We start from the raw sequence: 21,987 nt of genomic DNA on the forward strand, positions 1-21,987 counted from the left end.
TAGCTGTGTGACCCTGCCCAAGTCCCTCTGTGACTATTCAATGTCCACATTTACGCAATGGGGAGAATAATAGCTCCTGCATCATAGGATTGTAGTCAGGGCTCAGGGAAAGGCTTCTGCACATTTTAAAGAATGCTGTAAATCCCAGCGATTATTACTACTATTATTGCTCCAAGACCACAGTTTTCTATTTACTTCTCTTATATCACTTAGTGCCAAATCCGTCTGATCTGACTGACTGCCTGTGTGGACGCACTTGGAGGTAAGGTAGCACCAATGGGTGGCTGATCCTGAGTACTGTGTTCAGGTCCCACACTTTAAACAGGTATCACACACCCCAGGAGACCACTGAGCGGACCAGGCTGCCCTCACGGGGTTGGGGGGGGGGCAGGCTGAGGCTGATCAGGACGGTGTCTTGCACTACGGTGGTCCTTGGCGCAGTGGAGACTCAGACCTGGCTGCAGCCAGCTACAGAGATGACTGGAGAGCCCGGAGAGCCCGGAGAGCCCCGGCTTCTGGGGGGTAGAGGATGTCTCTAACGCCTCCCTGAGGTCCTCCTTCCTCCATCGCGAGGATTCCCGGGTCAGGAATCGGACCGGATCCCCGCAGACGGGGTTCCAGCACGGGAAGTAAATAAGGGAGCGAGTCAAGGTCAGAGATCCGCTTTAGGCGGGAAGGAGGGGCCTGTGGAGAGAAGCCCCGGGAGAAGATTCGGACGAGGAGGATCTCGGGAGTTTTTCCTGGGAAATAACGGACATTCGGACCTGTTGGAAGGAGAATCTCGGCTCTGACGTCGTCCCTGGGACGCCTAATCTTGAGGGTAGGTCAGGGATTCCGGGACTTTACCCGCGGAGGAGCCCCGATTATCACCTGAAGTAAAGAGACCACGTGACTGAGATCCATCCGCCAGCGCCTCCCGCTTCCCAGCATCCCGAATGGCAGTTACTTTCCAGTAAAAACTGTCAGGAGCCTGGCCATGCCCACATTCTGTCCTAGATTGTGGGGGGAGGAGAAGAGAATATCCCCCTCTCCCCCCCTCCCCCTCCCCCTCCCCCTCCCCGCGCCGTCTTAGAAGCAAGAAGAGCTGGGAACTCGGGACCCTTTTCTGCCTTGCCGAAAGCCAGGAGCCCGGGGCGCCCTCAAGTGAGCAGCCCAGCAGAGGCAGCCTGAGGACCCAACCGGAAGGGGAGGGGGCGGGGCAGGAGGCGGGGCTCACACTGGAGGCTCTGAAGAGAGGCTCCAGAGGAGGGCGGAGGGGGAGGGCCAGCCCCAAGGGGCAGGGCGCGGTAACCTAAGCGGCCGCAGAGGCCTCCGGGAACCCGAAAGTGAAGATCGCGGCCAGCCTCCTCCTCCACTTCCAAAGCTTTTCCCACCTCGGCTCCGTAGCCGGCGGTGGATCTTCCTCCGCCCCGCGCCTCCAGCCTCGGTTACGGTGAAGTGGTGGCGGGGACAGCAGGAAAGGGGGGCCGAGTGGGGAGGGGCCAGAGGGAGAAGAGCCTGGGGGAGGGCGAGAGGCAGAGGGCAGGACTGAGTTCGAATCCTCCCTTAGACGAGTCCCTTTGGGGCAGACGCCTCCCGCCTGGGCCTCCTGGATCCCTCCAAGGTCGGGAGCCCCTCCCCTCCCCTCGCGTCCTGGGATGCTGCAGCTGGGCGGGGCTGGCTGGGGTCGGCGCGGAGGAGGTCAGGCAGCGGCGGGGTGCCAATTTTCTGCGGGGTACCGTGTATCCTGGGACTGCTCTGGTGTCTGACTGGGGTCGGCTGTGGCCTTCGGCTTCCTCTTCGGGAATCTTTTCTCCTAAATCCGGCAGTACCAGATGCAGTTAAACTGTGCCCTGTCAAGACCCAGGAGTCCTGCCTCCCAGTCTCTGATCCCAGACACCCCCCCCCCCCCAGCTTCTGCTCCCCCGCCCCTTGGGCAGCCTCAGCTTAAGTCACCCGAAGCAGGCTCTGTTCAGGCTAAACAGAAAATAAGGAGCAGAGAGAGGGTGGAGAGTGAAGAGGAGTTCAGGAGGGCTTCCAGGAGGAGGCGAGATTGTCCTTTGGACTGTAGGGAAGCCGGAGAGGGCAGTGGTCAGAGCTGGGGAGGGAGAGCCTGTGAGCCACCCATGGCGGACAGCCAGAGAAGGGACTCCTTGCCAGGAGCTGGAGGTGCTGTTCATGGACCCCCTGTGTCCCAGGGCAGAGAGGGTGGCAGGGAGGAGGGGGATGGGGCCATTAGGGCTGGGAGTACCAGAGAGCATTCTGAGGGATTTTATGGGGTCAGACAGGAGCCGGAGGAAAGTCACTTCAGGGGCTGAATGGAGGCTGGCAGGAAGGAGGAAGAGAGCCCAGGAGGCCAGTAGAGCCCCAGGAAGGCCCTGCAGTCAGGGATGGGGGGCTGAGGGAGGAAGAGGGCCTTTCCCACTGGGAGGACAGCCCTCTGGAAAAGGGAGCCCAGCCTGGACATCTGGAGAGCCCCAGGAGTGTGCCAGGCCTCCAGTGGGGATGGCCTCTTGGTGGCTCCCCCTTTTGTCTTTGAACCCCCAGCTTGGCCTAGCCCCCCTGGAAGGGCTTCCTGGCTGGGCCCCCTGAAGCACTGGGAGGGACCCCCATGACCCTCCCCCAGCCCAAGGGAGCCTCCAGGTCTTCTGGGATGGGAGAGCTCCGGGGGGGTCCTCCTTTGGCCCCTCACCCTGTATAGATCCCTGTGGGGCAGCCTCAGCTTGGGAAGAGAAGGGAAAAACCTCTGCCCTCTGGGTCCCTTCTCCCTCCCCAGCTCAGGGTGCAGATGCCCAGGCGTGGCCCCAGGAGGCATGGGGCTAAGCCAGGACCCAACCTGAGAGGGAGAACAGGGCAGCTTTCTTCCCAGGTCCAACCAAGAGCAATTGGCCCAGAGAGGGAGCCCAAAGGCAGTGAAGAAGATGGGCTTTTCTGCACTGGAGGAAAGAGGGGATGGCCCCGGGAAGGGGCTCCAGACCAATTCCTGCTGCTCAGAAGGGCAGAGAAGTCACACATTCCCTGGGCCAAGGGAGGCCTTTTGGGAAGAGCTATGGCTGGAGCTCCATTCAGAGGGCCATGAAGTGGTGGTGGTGGGGGGGGAGAGGGCAGGACTCTGGGTGTGGAGTTCTAAAAAGAAATTCTTCGTTCCTTTTTTAATTTATCAGAGGACCTAGAGCTCCTCTTACCATAGAGATGTGTAGGCACTAACCAGTTGCTCACAGTGACAGGAAATAGAAACCATTGAGACAGGAAGTGAGGCAGAAAAAGGGTAGTAAAGGGGGCTAGCATCAGTTGGTTGGTCTGTCAGCTGAGGGGGAAGTTTGCTGCTGTGTGTTGGGTTAGTGGTTGGCATTTAGTTGCTGGAATATAATGGTGGATCTCAGGTTACTCAGAGGGCTTTTGGGTTTTGAAGGTTTTTTTTTTGTTTTTTTCTCTCCTGAACTTTTTGGAGTTGGCTGGTCTTAATTGACAGACCAATTGGGGTTGGATTAAACACTCATTAAGTTGGTTTTCATGGGGCTCGATTAGTTTGGAACTTTGTGGGATGGTTGTTATTAGTGGTAGTTAATAGGCAGTTATAGGTAGTAAATATACATAGTTATAGGAAAACTAGTATAGACATTAGGAAATTTTCTTTCTACTTTTCCCCTATATTTCTCTCCTTTAGTGTATTCATTTTATTATATTCTTTTACTATCTCTCTTTTTTTGTCAAAATTCCTAATTTAACCCTCATAGAGACAAGACCAGGAAAAGATGGAGGAGTTTCACCAGATGGACTCACTGGGGCTGCTTTGCTGCCTCTACAGGGAGCCTGGAGTCTCAGGGATGGCCTTGGAGAGGGACAGACTCCCAGCCCAGGTCAGTGCATTCCAGCCCCAGATGGGATCCCCCTTAGCCAGGGAGGCCCTTCCTTGGCTCTGACACAAGATGGACAGGGAAGCTGCTCCCTCCTTACTGCTGGGCCATTTCTGTCCCCACATCCAAGACAGGAGGAACAGCCCTTCCCAGCTCTTTTCTCAGCTTTGGAAATGATTCCTTGTCCCTTGGGCAGCTCAGACCCCAAGAGCTTCCCCCAGGCACTGCCTCCCTTCTTGGATTTCTCCCTGGACACAAGTGATCACTGAGGACGACCATCAACCCCTTCCCTGTCTGGGGATCCTGTCTTTGCTCTTCGCTCTCCCGGCGACACTCACATCCTCTTCCTCTGCTTCTTTTCACCTGTTCCCTCTTGAGTCTGACCTGGAGCAGAGCTTGAGGGTGTCCCCTGGTCTGTGGCATCCTCAGGGAAGACATTGTCCCCTGGAGCTGCTCCCTGGCTTCTGCCTCAAGCCCTTGAGTCTTCCTGCATCTCTCCAGCTCCTTCCTCTCTCCCACTTCTTACCCCAAGGTAGGCAGTGTGGAGGAGCATCCTGGTGTGTTACTGGCAGTGCTCAGCCCAAAGGAAGGAAGAAGTCATCAATCGCCCTCTAGCGCCCCCCCCCCAGTCTGACAGAGGAAACCCCTCAGCAGCTATGTCTAAACAAGCCCTGTGTGGGTGGGATGGAGGGAGGGGAGGATTCAGCTGGCACTCGAAGGAAACTCCAAGAGACAGGAGGGAGAACCTTCCCTGCAGGGACACAGACTGCCCCTGGAAAGGTCCAGAATCAGACCATGGAAGGTCTTGGCCAGTGTCAGGAGGCCAGTGTCCCTGGGTCAGAGGAGGAGAAGGGAGGTGTGAGGGGAGAGGAAGAAGCTGGAAGGTTAGTATATGCCAGTGGAGCCTGTTGTAGGAATGATCAGGGTCCTTGCCAGGGACGGTCAGAATCAGGCAGCTGGGGAGGCCCCAGAGAGCTCCCCTGTGGCTTTTGTATCCACTCCAGGGTAACATTCCCACCCCACCCCCAACTGGCCTTCTGCTGCTGAGCTCCCTGACCCAGAGAGAGTCTGAGGAGTTTGGGGTGAGCCCAGGAAGGGCCCTCACACAGAAATGGGGCCTTTTTCTCAGAAGAGGAGCTTCGAGTGTTCTTGAGCAGAGCTTCTTGTACCAGAGCCAGCAGCTGGGGACATTCCTCCTCTGGACAGTAGAATTCCTCACTGGTCTTATCCTTCCCTTGTTAGACAAGCTGCAGAGAAAGGGGTGAGTTTCTGAAAGGCCTGGGAGTTTTCTTTGAAAATAGAGTTAGGGAAGTCCTGAGAGAAACATCCTGGCCTTGTCACAAAGGCATTCGAGGGGTCAGCTGGTTAGCTCAGTGGATTGAAAGTCAGGCCTAGAGACTGAGGTCCTGGGTTCAAATGTGACCTCAGACACTTCGCAGCTGTGTGACCCTGGGCAAGTCACTTAACCCCCATAGCCTAGCTCTTACCACTCTTCTGTGTTGGAACCAATACACAGTATTGATTCCAAGATGGAAGATAAGGGTTTAAAACAACCCCCCCCCCCCAAAAAAAAAAACCCAACAACAACCAAAGCATTCGACTTAATGACAAAGAATGAGATACAGACAGACTGGAGTACCTTATATTCTCCTAAAAATCTGCTTTCATCAGTCTGCATAATAACCCTCTGGGGTAAATGTTCTTATTCTCATCATCTCACAGTTGAGGAAACTGAGGCAAACAGAGGTTAAGGTTCTGTGCAAAAGTTTTTGTTTTAAGGATTTGAACTTTTCCATTTTCTTGGTAATTGCCTCTATCTCGAGTTCAGCTAAGCATTTGTGTCCTTGAACTTCAAAGTAAAACACCTCTGAGGCACCCTCTCATGTCTGTCAATTTGGCTATTGTGTCAGAAAAAGAAAATGATCACTTCAGAGATGTGTGAAAGCTGGGCTACTCATGCACTGTTGGTGGAGTTGTCATCCATTGATTGACCATTTGGGGGGCCCTTTGGAACTTTGCCCAAAAGGCTTTCAAACTGTTCGTTCCCTTTGATCTAGGCATTGTAATACAGGACCAGAATGGGGTCACCTACACTCACACTGAGGAACTAGAAAAGTGAGGGGTGTGAAAGCGTTAATGAAATGGAGAGATGGGAGAGATTGAGTCTCCCCTCTCTTCCCTTTGGGGAAGGCATCACAAATTGTCTTCTAGCGGATCAGAATTTTGTCCCTTCCGAGATTGGGTTGAATAAGAAGGTAAGGACTGGAGGAGAAGGTCCCAGAGAATTGACCCACGGCCTCCCTTCTTGATCTTGGTTGTTGTTCAGAAGCAGGGTACCTCTCTTGCTTCTGGATTCCCAATGTCCCAACTGTCCTTTTTTCCCTTTTGAGACCTGGGTCACTCCTCAGCCCTGGTCTAGAGCTAACTCTCTTCCTTGGGGAGAAAGGTATAATTCTCCCCAAAGCTTCAGTTCCCTTCAGTAATGTTAGGAAACAGGCAGACCTGGTCTAAAAGGATAAACTCTTTATTCTTGGGGTCACACAAGACAAGGAGAATGGGGTTGTTGGATGAGGAAAGTGGGAAATGGGAATCCCTCTGAACTAACAACTGACACCCCCTCAAGTCTTGAGGGTTCAGGCTGTCTGCCTGACCCTCTTTTGGTCAGTTGTTGGGGTTGACCTTCCTCCTAATCTAATCTAGCTGTGAAACGGAGTCCAAGGATAATGTTGGGGATAGAGAGAAATCTTCTTTGGGTAGATGGTTTTCTACAAAAGTCCCAATCTACTCTTATTGTCTTCAGCTGGAAGAGGGATTTGGGGTTCCCTGGAAGGTGGTAGTTCCTCTCAGACCATCCACTCCAGGAGAGCTCCCAAGAAGTGAAGTAAGTGCTTTTGAATCCTCCCAGCTCCTCTGTGTTCCTTCCTGGAATCTTCCACCTTCGTTGCCCTTCTTCCGCTTGGCTTGTTCCTTTGCCACGCTGACTCTGATTTACTCTCTTACAGATTCCCCCTTTCGTTTTGTGCAGATTCGTTAACCTGACAATTGCACTGGCTTTGACTAAATTACTGACCTTATTTTATTAGCCCTAAATTTCCATCTCTCTATTCTACATCCTACACCCCCTCCCCAAATAAAAAATCTCTTGTCCCTCAACAAGGTCTTACTCTTGCTTAGCTGAACCTTAGTTAACTAGACCTATGCTAAAATAGGGTTTCTGGGCAGAGATTCAGGGTGAGTGTGTTTGTTACAAAGGTTGATGCAATGACCTCACTTGGTTTTTAGGGTCAGCAGTGTACTTGAACAGTATGCAACAATGTCCATTCAATGATCTTATAAAAACATCTCAATGATCTATCAGTAATATTTCTGTCACTCCTTATGTTATCTTACGCTTTCCTAAATTCTCTAGCTGTTACAGTTCCTTAACATTAAGATTTTTACGTGTCCTATATTAGGCTACTTCTATTCTTTCCCTGTCGCTGGCTCTAAGCTTTGAACTTCCCTTTTCGGCCCTGACTATCTAAGAATGTTATTTTATTCTGACACTATTTTAGTGCTCTAAAATTTACATGATGTCCATGTGTGCTTACTGTGCAATCATTACATATGATATCTACATATTATATACAGGGGTTCTGCTTTGGAGTCACCCAGACAGAAAAGTTGTTTTAATTCTTTCCTGCCTGTTTGAGTCTTGCAAGAACTTATTCTTTTCGTCATTTTCCTTGATATGGCTGATCTTTTGTTCTTCCCAAATGAATTTTGTTACGATTTTATCCAGTCCTGTCAGATACCCTCTTCCTCATGCCATGAGGGGCAAAATTACATTCTTTCTACTGGATTATATTTTTGGACTTGAAACTATGGAAATTCTGTTCAACCTGAAGATGCTTCTGTGAGGTTTCGCTAGAGAAATCTGTATGTACTAAAGTGTGGAGCTCCCCCTCTCTGAGGAGAGATGCCGAGGCTGACCTGGCTGCTGTTTCCAGAAAATCTCTGTTCTCAGTATTCCCATGGTCTCACCATTTCTTGTAGGGAAACTTTGGAGGAAACTATATACTAGACAGTTCGACTACTCTTTCACCCTTATACCCAAGAGCTTTGCTTTCTCTCAGGTATTTCATCTTTCACTGGTCACACAATTAACCTCTTTATTTTCTTCTACATTTGCCTGGAAATCCGGTCCCTGACTCAAAGCTGTCCCAGCCCTCCTAGTGCCACACTGGACACCTCCACCCTCACTACAAGTTGCAACCTCCCCCTCTAAGGACAAGTAGACAGCAGGCACCAAGTCTCTGGCCTCTCTGTGATTGAGTTCTCATCTCCCTTTACCCATGAGTACATTCATCAATGCCTCCGTCTTTTCAGTCTTTGCCTTCTCCTCTGGACCTCCTCCCCTGTATGCTCTTCTCCTTTGGAGATGATAGAAACCCCCTCCTCAGGCCTCTTCTCAGTCCTGTCTGTAGCCTTTGATGCTTTTGGCCCATTCTCTCCTCGATATTCTCTTCTCTCTATGATTTTAGGACATGGCTCTTTTCTCTCCTGGTTTAGCTCCTACCTTTCTGACCTGTGATTCTCTGTCTTCTTTGCTGGTTTCTCCTCTAGATCTTGTAACAGTGGGGTTAGGGTGAGGGAGTTCCTCCAGCCCTGTCTTTGGCCCTCTACTCTTCTCCCTCTGGAATTGTTTACTTGCTGATCTCATCAGCTACCAGGGATGCAAGCACCATCTCTCTGCTGATGAGTCTCATATGTACATTTTCTGCCCCAATTTCTGTGCTGACCTCTAGTCATTATATCCAGTTTCCTTATATGGATTTCACACGATGTGACCAGTAGACATCTTGAGCTCAGTGTGTCCCAAACACATTGTTCTCTCTCACCTAGACAGAACTCCCACCTTCTCTATATCTGTATCCTCCTCGTTTCCAGCATGCCCCTTTCTGTGTCACTGCCATCCTCCTGGTGGAGGACCATATCACCTCCCTCCTGGGCTATTAAGACAACCTGCTGCTAGGTCTTCCTCCCACAAGGCTCTTCTCCAAGGACTCCTCCATTCTCCCACCAGAGTAATTTGACTACAGTTCAGTTCTGATCGTGTCTCTCCCCTACTCCATAAACCCCAGTGGCTCCCTATTCCCTCCAGGATCAAACATTCTGCTTGGTATTCAAAGCCCTCTTTCCTGTCTTCTCATTCATTACTCCCCAGTCTGTATTCTTGGATCAAGGGAACTTGGTCTCCTGGATTCCTTCAGCTGCAGAATTTTTTAAACATCCTTTATTTTCTGTCTTAGAGTTGATGGTGAGCATCTGTTGTGAGGCAGAAGATGGCTAAGAGCTAGGCAATTGGGGGTCAGTGGCTTACCCAGGGTTTCATAGGTAGGAAGTGTCAGAGGTCATATTGAACGCAGGACCTCCTATCTGTAGTTCTAGTTCTCTGTTCACAGAGTCAACTAACTGCCCCGAAATGGAAAGATTTAGTTTTTTTTTCTTTATTGTTTACCTTCCATCTTGGGATCAGTTCTAAGACAGATGAGTGATGAAGACTAGGCACTCAGAGTTAAGTGACTTAGCCAGGCTCACACAGCTAGGAAGTGACTGAAGTCACATTTGAACCCAGGTCTTCCTGACTCCAGATCTGGCTCTCTATCCACTGTGTGATCTGGCTGTGTCTAGCTCCAGACATTTTCAATGGCTTTACCTCATGTCTGGAAAATTTTCCCTCCACCTTTCAGATCACTGAACAATTTAAACTTCCTGTAAGTCCCAACCAAAGACTAAAAACTTTCTACAGGAAACCGTCCCTCATCCCTCTTAGAGTGCCTTCATTCTTTCCATTCTTCCCTGTTTCTCCTAGAAAGATCTTGATTTGCATGCATGTTTCTGTGTATTCTCTCCCTCCCCCATTGGACTGTGAGCTTCTGAAGGACAAGTACTGTCTTTTACCTCTAGGGGAATCCCCAGAAGGGCAGAACAGGTGCTGAATGTAGAGTGAATGGAAATGACAGTTTTGGATTCTTGAGATGCACTGGGTATGCCCCCATCTTCTCTGTATCTACGTCTTCATCTCCTCTGTGGTCCTGTACTGGTCATCCCCTAGAGATTTCCCTTCACATGCTAGAAAGTCTTTGACTTCCCTCCAGAGCATCCTAGAGCTGAACTTCTCAAGCCTCCATTGGGCTCCTCCAAACTCAGTTTCTGGTGCTGACTCTGACACTGACAAAGGGCGGGACCTTTGGGCCCCTCCCTACTCTGTGGGTCAGTTTCCTCCTGTAACTGACCAGAGGTGGGCTCTTCATTGTGATGTAGGTTTCAGCCCTCTGTGCTCTGACTTCTGCTCCTCTAGGAGGCTGTGACATTCAAGGAAGTGGCTGTGGACTTCACTCAGGAGGAGTGGCGCCTCTTGTCCCCTCCCCAGAAGGAGCTGTACAAGGAGGTGATGCTGGAGAATGCCCGGAACCTGCTCTCTGTGGGTAAGGAGCCTCTCCCTTCTGCCTGAGTCTGACATCCAAGAGAATATTATCCTCAGCAGCAGACAGGGTTGGGAACAGTTTTCAGTCAGGAGGAAGGGATGAGGGCTGGTATGGAGAGTCCCAGAGCCAGGGCCTTCCCGCTGCCTGGTTCTCCTGTAAAAGGACTTTGCATTGTGTAATGGGACTTTGGGGGCTTCCTTTGGTGCTTCTGAAGTCTGAGATCAAATTCTTAGAGAATCTCAGACATGTAAGTAATCTCAGAGCTAATTCTGTCTTGCCTTTCTCTGGCCAGAAATTGTGTCTCCCAAATATATGTGGGGAAACTGTTCAGGAGGGTTTTCCTCCCACCTTCTTTCCCTCTAGGGTGGATTTACTATTGGGGATCTTTTTCTCTTTATCCAGCATGAAGTTGTAGCTCACAGATCCTAGATATCCCCAGCAGGACAGGGTTGACCTTAGTCTTCCTTCCTATTGCCCTAGGCCTCCAGCAGAGCTAGGGAGGAAGGGAGAGGTGGGACAAAGCGTTTATAACAACATGCTCTTGGCCCAGGGCTCTGCCAAGGGTTTTCTCTGTAATATTATGGTACTTCTTTCTCACTTTCATCTTCCTAAGTTAGTGACACAATTATCCCCATTACAGATGAGGAAAAAGATTTGATTGAATGGCTTGTTCTGAGGCACCCATATAGTAGGTATTTGTGGCAAAATGTACCCTGAGGCCTTCTTGTCTCTAATCCCAGGCCTCTGCCCCCACCTCCCCTTCTAGCTGCCTCTCATTTCCAGATAATAGAAAACTATGAACTGAGTCCAGCCTTCTCTGAAGAAAATGCCCCAGAAGCTAACATTCTGTTTCCAGATTGGTTCCCCAAACTTCTCCCCCCTTCTTTCCCCACCCGATATACTGTGAAGACTCTCTCCCAGGAGGCCCTGCAAGCCTCCTGTAAGCCCTGCCTGCCCTCTGTTATTGTCAAAATGAATGGACTACCTGAGAGACAGCATTGGGCCCAATGAGTATTCTTGAGTTCCCTAGGAGAGGAGGCAGAGACTTCCTGAGGAAAGAGTCCCCAAGGCTCAGAGAAGTGCCTGGGAGGGAGGAGCAGGCAGGATGATGGGACAAAAGCCGATCCCTCTAGGTCCCTGTGTCTGGGGCTTCAGATTGCCCCAAAACACTGACCATTGTACCCAGTGTGGGTCCAAGGGTCAGGAGTTCAGGAGTTTCTTCCAGAATGGACCAGAATAAGGTGGGGGGAGGGGAGTTGTTATTCATTTGAGGTCTTCCAGCAGGGTAACAGGCACATTCTACCCTGGGCGCCTGCATTACAGACAATGAGGAGTGAGGGCAAACTCTTGTGGGAACCCCATGAACAGTCTCCAATTGGAGTCACTGGACTCCCCAATCTTCCCCTAAAGATAACTGCTGAACTTCTCTCCGTCCTCCTCTCTGACTGATTCCTCATGCCCAGGGCTTCCAGGTACCCCAGAAGACATGATCTCTTCTTTAGAGCAGAGGGAAGCCCCGTGGATACTGGAGCAGGAAGGCCTGAGGAACTGCTGCCCAGGTGAGGGAGGGGAAAAGAGGTGTGAGACACCCAGGGTGATCAGAGGCTTCTGTGTGCTCTGGTGAAGCCAGGCCTAGATTTGAGGGCAAGAAGACCTGACTTGGAATTCTTTTTCAGAGGTTTTAGCAATGCCTTCCTGGGTAAGTCACTGCACCCCAGAGCTTCAGTTTCTCTATCTGTAAGATGAGGCTGTTGGGCTCCATTTCTTATCAGCTCCCTTCAGGGGATCAGTCTGTGACCCTCTTAAGAAGTCAGTGTTTGAGACTGAAGTGCCTCGGAAGTTTCCTGCAGATGACAGAAGGGTTGAGCATATCCCCTCTGAGCTCTTTAGTATCTAGAAACACAAATGAGTGCTTGCACTGTGCCAGGTCCTGGGCTAAGTTATAAAGAGACATAAAGGATTATAGTACAGTACATCCCCTCATGGAGCTCACCCTCTGCTGGAACAGATAACAGCATGCTGACAGTTCTGTAGAAGCCGTCTAGATCCCAGCTCCAGGGCAGCTAATCACAACAGGGAAGGCTCTGAAGAGAAGGAGCACTAGAAAGGTCTAATTGGGGCAGGTGACTTAAGGCTTCTGGAGAACCAGACTGAGGATTCTGGGGGAAAGTATAGTAGAGAAAACAAGGGAAAGGCAGAGTCACAATGCACTGCAAATGGCCTTCTCTAATAGTTTAGCCTGAACCTGAGGACAGATGTTGAACAATATCCCAATGTGAGATACAGATTAAGTGAGAGTGTTTGGAGCATTGGGGAGGAATAGTTTATTGGTTCCCAGAGGAAGAGAGTCATTAGTTCATTAGTGTGGGAAAGACTGAAGATGAAAGAACAATGGGGGCCCTGCAGGAAGGAATAAACAGGCTTAGATGAAGGATATGATGAGTTTCTTTGCCCATGGAAAGAGATTTTCTTTAGTTAGGAGAAGAATGACCTTTTCCCTTGATCCTGAGATCAAAGAGGAAAGGGAGGCAGCTAAGCTAGGTGAGATATGGAGGATAAAAGAACTCTACAGAGGTCCAGCTCTTGTTCAGTGGAATATGAGGCCAAGTTCTCAGCTCAGAAGGTGAGGCAGGGCGTGGGAGGAAGCCATAAGGCAGAGTTGTAGACCAGGGAAATATTTGGAAAGGCTGCTCTTGTGGGTGGCAAAGGGAATCCATGTTGGAGATATCACAGAATTGCCTTGACCTGCTGAGGACCCAGCTGATGTCAGGGAATCTCAATGAAGAATGGAGCCAGGCAGCTGTTTCCTGATTTCCCTTCTCTCCATTGACCTGCAGCCCATGAGTAGGAGGGAAGACTGCTGTCTTTCTTGGAAGTGATCCAAGGCTAAACTTTCCCTAAATCTTTTCTACGCTCTGGGGCTCAGTCTTTGTCCTGTTCTTGGACAATCAGGTGACCACAGCACCCCACTTTAGGGAGGTGAGAGCCTAGAGAAGCTCTGGGATCTTCAGGATTGGGTCTGCTCTTGTTCCAATGTATCTATTGTTCACTACTGAGAAATAATGGCAAAAGAGTGACAGAAACATGGCTGAGGCCAGAGCATGCATTTGCCTTCTAGGAGAGACCAAATTTCAAGGATCCTGATAGAGGGTGGACCTGATATAAGCCCTGAGTCCAACCAGTAAACATGTATTAAATAATATGTTCTAGGAACCATGCTAAACCTTGTGAAAACAAAGAAGGAAAACAGTAGTCTGGGCTGTCCTGGAGCTCACATTCTTGAACCAAACATGGAGATAGTTTAAAAAGAAGCAATAGATCCTGAATTTCATTCTGAGATGACCCAGGGAATGGAAATTTATTTAATTCAACAGGGAAATCAGGAACTAGAGTAGTGAAGAGAATAACAGAGGAGAAAAGCAATCAAAGGAGGAAATAATCCAAATTCTAATGATAAAAATAAACATCATTTGCATTTGGCCCCTAGAATGTGTCATACACATTATAAATATTTTCTCATTACATTCTTATAGGAACCCTAAAAGTCACTTGATATTATTATGTCCATGTTATAGTTGAGGAGCTCCTATAACTTGCCCAGGCTTAAAAGTCCTAGCAAGTTTCTGAGGTACAATGAGAATGCACTGCCACGTGTTATTGGTATTTTAAAGAAGAATATCATGAAAAAGCCAGTATCTATATGAGGTGGGGAAAAGGAAGAGAATTGTACAAGCTTTCTTGCCCTTTTCTTATAAAAGAATCATGGACTCAACTTACTTACAGTATTAGACATAAATTTAAACCTGGGAAATGCCAACTTTTTGTTTAAATTATATTTAGTAGGATTTTATTTTAATGAAAAGAGGCATTTGAAGAAAAGTCACGCTGCTCTCAAGGAATAGGGAACAGAATAAAATCCTTTATGCCTCGGATAAATGCAAAAAAGTTGCTGAATTTCTTCCTCTGATCTCAGATACTGGAACAAACATAAGATCAAAGGAATCACAAAGGGAATTGCATAATGCTTACAGAGAAGCTAGATGATGAAATAATAGAACTATTTAGTCTACATGCACCCAGTGGTGTCATACCTATGAAGAGAGGATTGAATGTATAGACAATGAACAGTCCAGGGGGCAGCTCAGTGGCTCAGTGGATTGAGACCAGGCCCAAAGATGAGAGGTCCTGGGTTCAAATCTGGTCTCAAGACACTTCCTACACAGAAGGAAAGGGTTTTTTAAAAAAAGAGTGAATAGTCTAGTACTATGGACAGAGCATGCCCAGTCACCAGATTTCGTCTCAGCTGCCAGGATTTTGGGTCAAGTCATTCATCCAGCCTTTCTGTGGTCATGGTCTGAGTTAGGAATGTAATAAAACTAGCCTGTCCCAAGTCCCAGATTTGTTATGAAGAGCCAATGAGATCACATGGGAGGCGCATTGTTATTTAAATTGTTCTTTATTTTTGATTTAATGGCATTTCAAAGGCTAAATTGTGTCCATTTAAGTTGGAAGACTTTTCTTCTTACCTGAGGAAGTAGGATATAAAGCAGTTTATGTTCTGACAGTTGAGGAAAGTTGAGGACATACATATGTGTATATATATGTCACTATATGTATGTGTTACTGTTTCTTTTAGAAGGTGAGATCAGACTTGAAATGAAGGAGAATCCAATAGAGATGAGCCCTTCTGTGGAAGAAATAGGCCTACAAAAATTCATGAGTGATGGTAGCAATAAGTTTGCTTTCAGAGAATTCTGTGTTGTACCTCAAAATTCATCTCATATTGAACATCAAAGAATGCATACTGAGGAAAAATCTAGTGAAATTAATGAGTGTCAAAAGACTTTTATGAACAGGACCAGTCTTGCTAGGCATCAGAGAATCCACACTACAGGGAGACCCTTTGAATGCAAGTCAGGTAGAAAGACATACAGGGTGAGCTCCAGTCTTGCTGTACATCAGAGAATCCCCACTGGTGAGAAACCTTATGAATGCAAGCACTGTGGAAAGACATTTAGTCATAGCCTGAGTCTTGTTGAACATCAGAGAACTCACACTGGTGAGAAACCTTATGAATGCAAGCACTGTAGAAAGCCATTCACAAATAGCTCCAATCTTGCTGTACATCAGAGAATCCACACTGGTGAGAAACCTTATAAATGCAAACAGTGTGGAAAGACATTCATTCAGAGATCCCATTTTGCAGCACATCAGAGAATCCACACTGGGGAGAAACCTTATGATTGCAAACAGTGTGGAAAGACATTCAGTCAGAGCTACTCTCTTGTTGTACATCAGAGAATCCACACTGGAGAGAAACCTTATGAATGCAAGCAGTGTGGAAAGACATTCACAAATAACTCCAATCTTGCTGTACATCAGAGAATCCACACTGGTGAGAAACCTTATGAATGCAAACTGTGTGAAATGACATTCAGTGAGAGCTCTTCTCTTTCTGTACATCAGAGAATTCACACTGGGGAGAAACCTTATGAATGCAAGCGGTGTGAAAAGACATTCAATAGGATATCCAGTCTTGTTCAACATCAGAGAACCCACACTGGGGAGAAACCTTATGAATGCAAGCAGTGTGAAAAGACATTCAATAGCAACTCCAGTCTTGCTGCACATCAGAGGATCCACACTGGGGAGAAACCTTATGATTGCAAACAATGTGGAAAGACGTTCAGTCGTAGAGACCAGCTTGCTGTACATCAGAGAACTCACACTGGTGAGAAACCTTGTGAATGCAAGCAGTGTGGAAAGACATTCAATAGCAACTCCAGTCTTGCTCACCATGAGAGAATCCACACAGGGGAGAAACCTTTTGAATGCAAGCAGTGTGAAAAGACATTCAGCCATAAAGGCCAGCTTGCTGTACATCAGAGAACTCACACTGGTGAGAAACCTTATGAATGCAAGCAGTGTGGAAAGACATTCAGTCAGAGCTCCTCTCTTACAGCACATCAGAAAATCCACACTGGTGAGAAACCTTATGATTGCAAGCAGTGCGGAAAGACATTCAGTCAGAGCTCCCATGTTGCTCAACATCAGAGAATCCACACTGGTGAGAAACCTTATGAATGTAAGCACTGTGGAAAGACATTCAGTCAGAGCTCCCATCTTGCTCAACATCAGAGAATCCACACTGGTGAGAAACCTTATGAATGCAAGCACTGTGGAAAGACATTTGTTCGTAGCTCCAGTCTTTCTGTACATCAGAGAAGACATACTGCAGAGAAGCCTTATGAATTCAAGTAGTTCAGAAAGACATTCAGTCAGAGCTCCCATTATGCTGCTATACATCAGATAATCCACACTGGGGAAATGTTTACATGTGAATCCAGTCTTGTTATTAAACTCAATTGTTTCTTGTAATTTGGCACATATCACCAATTAAATATTAAGTCCTACCATAATAAAAATTTAACAGCATGGGGTTTTTATTTTGTAGCCCTTTATTTCTAATGATCTTTTAATAAGTCTCCTAAAACGTATTTTTATTATTGAGATTTAATTTTTATTTTTACACAATCTAATGTTTGATATAACCAAAGATCCCAGCTTGTGAGATAGGAACTCAGTATTTGAAAAAATCAGCTGGCAAAATTGGAAAACAGTATGGAAAAAAAAAAAAACTAGTTCTAGAACAGTATTATCTCATATCCTACACCAAGATGAGGTCTGAACGGGTAAAGGATTTAAATATAAAGGGTTCCATTAACAGTAAATTAAAGGAGACTTCTGGCTAAGCATGGCAGCAGTCTAGATGTGGGATGCTTCCTCTCCTCAGATGCACCGATATAGACCACCTCCTCAAAAGACCCCAAAAAACTATTTTCATAACAAAGGGACTCTACAATAGGGCTCAGCATTGAAGGTACATGGAATTTGGGCATTTCCACACTATAAAGGGGTGAAAAAGATTCCACCCAAATGTAAGCCGATCTACTCTCCCCCACACCACCTATAGAGCCTGTAAAGGATAATTTTAGTGTTGTGACCTAAACTATATTAATTATTGGTCGCCATGGATATCCCAAATAATAATTTTTAAAAATTTCCCAAGTCAATCTGTAAATTTTTTTATGGTGATTTAATTTAGTGGAAAGAAATTTAAGAAGAGAGAAAGATAGGGTGTAGGATTTCTCCTGCCTGGCTTGTGCCGGGCGGGAAGATTAGATGCTCCAGAAGGAAAGGATTTGGAGAGTAAAAGAGGAAGGAATCAGCCTGAACTCCAAGAGGACTCAGCCAAGATGCCTGAAACTGAATTAGCTCAAGGTCAAACTCACCTCCAGTACCCAGACAAATAGCTGCCACCATGCCAAGATGTCAGAACTCAGCACACTGCCAGCCAGAGACACCTCTCCAGGAAAAGAGGCTGAAGAGAGGAAGTGACATACCCTACGTAGACGGTTTTACATCACTTTCCTGCATCTCATCTGTACCAATGTTAGCTTAGGTTGACTTAGGACAGCCCAGGGGTCTGTCTACTGTTTCTGCACATATCTTTTGAAGGCCATCTTCTCACATACTTGATCCTTGAGTATGGTGCTGACATTCCTGACCTTGTTAAACTAAGTAGGGTGGAGAAATGTAGAGTTCCCAAGACTTGATTCTGTTAGACCAAGTATATCCATTGTTACTAATCAGGAAATAGCTAAATCAAATCTTCTGACGTGCAGTCTGAGTAGGGTGGAATAGTTTTAAAATTCACAAGCCACAGTCAGCCAGTGCACACCAGAATCAGCGAGTGAGCGAGGGGCACCTCTGGAGTGAGCAATGGGCAGCTCTAGATCTTTGGAGCTGACTAAGACCACCAAGGACCTATCCCTGAGAGCAGTTACACCCAAAACCCTGGTGGCGTAGGGGAGCCCAGACCGTGGGTGCCCCTGGGAAGGTAGTGTAGCTGCAAACATTCGAGAGCTTGCCTCAGGCAAAATCCTTGCTCCTTAGCTCCATAGACAAAGAACCTGCCCAGTTCACGCAGATTTCTGACTAAAAAAGGAAGGTAAATCTTCCACAGTGACAACTAATTGTGCACATGAGGCCCAAACTCCTTCCATAAAAAGCAAAAAAAAAAGGCAGTGACCCTCGAAAAATTTTACAGAGGAAAAGCCCAGGCTACAGAGGATATACAGGAGGAAATTAAAAAAAAAAAACCTAAAAAATGGAAATCATCCGCAAGCTCTGGAAGAATTTAAATTGGAGCTTATGAAAAAGATGGAAGCCTTCTGACAAGAGAAGTGGGAAATGGTTCAAAAAGGACATAAAAAAAAATTATAACAAAACCAAAAAATTATAGCAGAAAATCAAAAATTTAAAGCAGAAAACCAGACCTTAAGGACCAGGATTGAGCAACTGGAAACCAATGACCTTGCAAAACAGCAAGAATTAATAAAGAAAAGTAAAAAGACTGACAAAATAGGGGGGAAAAACCATAAAATATCTCACTGACAAGATGACAGATCAGAAAAACAGTGGATGGAGAGACAATTTGAGAATCATCGGTCTACTTGAAAAGCCAGAAATAAACAGAAACCTTCACATCATACTACAAGAAATCATCCAAGAAAACTGCCCTGATGTTCTTGAACAAGGGGACAAAATAGACATTGAAAGAGTTCATAGAACACCCTCTACACTAAATCCCCAAAATACAACTCCCAGGAATGTAATTGCCAAATTCCAGAGCTTTCAAGCTAAGGAGAAATATTCTACAAGAAGCCAAAAAGAGACAATTCAGATACCAAGGAGCACCAATCAGGATCACACAAGACCTGGCAGCTTCCACACTAAAGGACGGCAAGGCCTGGGACATGATATTCAGAAAGGCAAGAGAACTGGGTCTTCAACCAAGAATCACCTATCCATCAAAACTGACTATATATTTCCAGGGGAAAGTATGGGCATTCAAAAACATAGAAGATTTCCAAGTATTTGTAAAGAAAAGACCAGAACTAAGTTGAAAGTCTGCTATCCAAACAGAAAGATCAAGAGAAACATGAAAAGGTAAATAAGAAAGAGTGGAAAGGAGAAAAATCTTTTTTATATTCAAAATCACTTCTTTAAAGGCTACAATTAGATGAAATTATATATTAATATATGGGGGAAATGTCATTTGTAGCTCTCAAAAATTATTCATTATAATAATAATTAGAAGAATCACTCATAGGAAAAGATTGGGGCATTAAGGGCTATAAGATGATATGCAAAAAAAGGGGGGTAAGGGGGAATTGAAGAGGGTACCAAGAGATACTTGAAGAAATAAAATAAATAGAATAATCTTTTTCACACCTGGGAAGGGGAGGGGAAGAATACTCTTATAAGAAGGAGAATAGAGTGCTAATAATTAAACATTACTCTCAGTTAAATCAACTCTGAGAGGGAAGAGCATCTAGATCCATTGGGATCTTGAATTCTATCTCATCCTACAGGGTAAGGGAGAAGAGAAAACGAAGGGGGAAGAGAGTAAAAAAAGGAGGAAAGGAGAGGGGGAGGGAACTTAACAGACCCTTAAAAAAAAACAAGGGAACAAAAAGGGAGGGACCAGAAAGGGAAGCATATCAAGGGAGGGGATTAGAATTAAAGGTTGGAGCAAGACCTATTGGGCCTCAACTGATAGAAAGGAGGCAGGAGTTGCAATCATGATATCTGACAAAGCCAAAATAGAAATAGACCTGATTAAAAGGGATAGGGAAGGTAAATACATCCTGATAAAAGGGAGTATAGACAATGAGGAAATATCAGTAATCAACATGTATGCACCAAATTGTATAGCACCCAAATTTCTAATGAAAAAAACTAGTAGAACTGAAGGAGGAAATAGCTAGTAAAATGATACTAGTGGGAGACCTGAACCTACCACTCTCAAATTTAGATAAATCAATCAAAAAATAAGAAAGAGGTAAGAGATGTGAATGAAATCTTAGAAAAATTAGAGTTAATAAATATATGGAGAAAAATAAATAGGGACAAAAAGGAATACATCTTTTCAGCAGCACATGGAACATTCACAAAGATTGACCCTAGACTAGGTCATAAAAACATTGCATACAAATGCAGAAAAGCAGAAATAATAAATTCAACCTTTTTAGATCATATGGCAAAAAAAAATAATGATCAGTAAAGCTACATGGAGAGCCAAATCAAAAATTAATTGGAAATTAAAACAATATGATTCACCAGAATTAGTTATTTAAAGAACAAATCATAGAAACAATAATTTCATTGAAGAAAATGACAATGATGAGACATCCTTTCAAACTCTATGGGATGCAACCAAAGCAGTACTCAGGGGAAAGTTTATATCCTTGAGTTCATATATTAACAAATTAGGGAGGGCAGAGGTCAATGATTTGGACATGCAAATCAAAAAACTTAAAAGCGAACAAATTAAAAATCCCCAGAAGAAAACCAAATTAGAGATCCTAAAAATGAAGGGAGAAATTAATAAAATAAAAAATGATAGAACTATTGAACTAATAAAATAAGACTAGAAGCTGGTCTTGTGAAAAAAAACAAAATATGCAAAGTACTGGTCAATCTGATAAAAAAAAAAAGGAAAGAAGAAAATCAAATTAAGAGTATCATAGATGAAAAGGGAGAACTCACCTCCAATGAAGAGGAAATTAAGGCAATCATTGAAAAATATTTTTCCCAATTATATGGCAATAAACATGCCAATCTAGGTGATATGGATAACTATTTACAAAAATATAAATTACCTAGATTAACAGAAGAAGAAATAGAATTCTTAAATAATCCCATATCAGAAAAAGAAATTGAACAGGACAACAAAGAACTCCCTACGAAAACATCCCCAGGGCCTAATGGATTCACAAATGAATTCTATCAAATATTCAGAGAAGAGCTAATCCCAATACTATACAAACTATTCGACATAATAAAGAGGGAGTTCTACCAAATTCCTTTGATGACACAAATATGGTACTGATTCCATTGCCAGGCAGGTCAAAAACAGAGAAAGAAAACTACAGACCAATCTCTTTAATGAACATAGATGCAGAAATCTTAAATAGGATACTAGCAAAAAGACTCCAGCAACTGATCAGGAGGGTTATTCACTATGATCAGGTGAGATTTATACCAGGAATGCAGGGATGGTTCAATATCAGGAAAACCATCCACATTATTGACCATATCAACAAGCAAACCAACAAAAATCACATGAGTATCTGAATAGATGCAGAAAAAGCCTTTGAGAAAATATAACACTCATTCCTATTAAAAACACTAGAAAGTATACGAATAGAAGGGTCTTTCCTAAAAATAATAAACAGTATCTAAAACCATCAGCCAATATCATCTGCAATGGGGATAAACTAGATGCATTCCCAATAAGATCAGGAGTGAGACAAGGATGCTCATTATCACCTCTATTATTTAACATTGTACTAAAAACACTAGCAGTAGCAATTAGAGAAGAAAATGGAAAGTATTAAAATTGGCAATGAAGAGATCAAGTTATCACTCTTTGCAGATGATATGATGGTTTACTTAAAGAATCCTAGAGAATCAACTAAAAACCTAGTGGAAAAAATCAACAACTTTAGCAAAGTTGCAGGATACAAAATGAACCCACACAAGTCATCAGCACTTCTATATATCTCCAACACATCTTAACAGCAGGAATTAGAGAAATTCTATTCAAAATCACC

General features: G+C 45.5%; 1 protein-coding gene across 1 annotated transcript; it reads left to right on the forward strand.

The window, feature by feature from the left end:
* The first annotated feature begins 1,172 nt into the window (after nt 1–1,172).
* Nucleotides 1,173–16,741, forward strand: LOC100018428 (zinc finger protein 569-like). The gene is made up of 5 exons (XM_056820290.1): nt 1,173–1,432; nt 3,717–3,839; nt 10,180–10,306; nt 11,770–11,865; nt 15,773–16,741. Exons 2-5 carry the CDS (start codon nt 3,735–3,737, stop codon nt 15,799–15,801), a joined length of 357 nt encoding a protein of 118 aa, XP_056676268.1. The 5' UTR covers nt 1,173–1,432; nt 3,717–3,734; the 3' UTR covers nt 15,802–16,741.
* The last annotated feature ends 5,246 nt before the right edge of the window (nt 16,742–21,987 follow it).

The sequence above is a fragment of the Monodelphis domestica genome, chromosome 3, assembly GCF_027887165.1.
Source record: "Monodelphis domestica isolate mMonDom1 chromosome 3, mMonDom1.pri, whole genome shotgun sequence".
Taxonomy (NCBI): domain Eukaryota; kingdom Metazoa; phylum Chordata; class Mammalia; order Didelphimorphia; family Didelphidae; genus Monodelphis; species Monodelphis domestica.

Bases quoted from the DNA above. Each gene is read 5' to 3' on its own strand.
- LOC100018428 (XM_056820290.1), top strand. From the start codon at position 3,735: ATGGAGGAGTTTCACCAGATGGACTCACTGGGGCTGCTTTGCTGCCTC. The intron at 3,840-10,179 runs GTCAGTGCATTC...CTGCTCCTCTAG, and splicing joins GGGACAGACTCCCAGCCCAG to GAGGCTGTGACATTCAAGGA. The intron at 10,307-11,769 runs GTAAGGAGCCTC...CCTCATGCCCAG, and splicing joins CCGGAACCTGCTCTCTGTGG to GGCTTCCAGGTACCCCAGAA.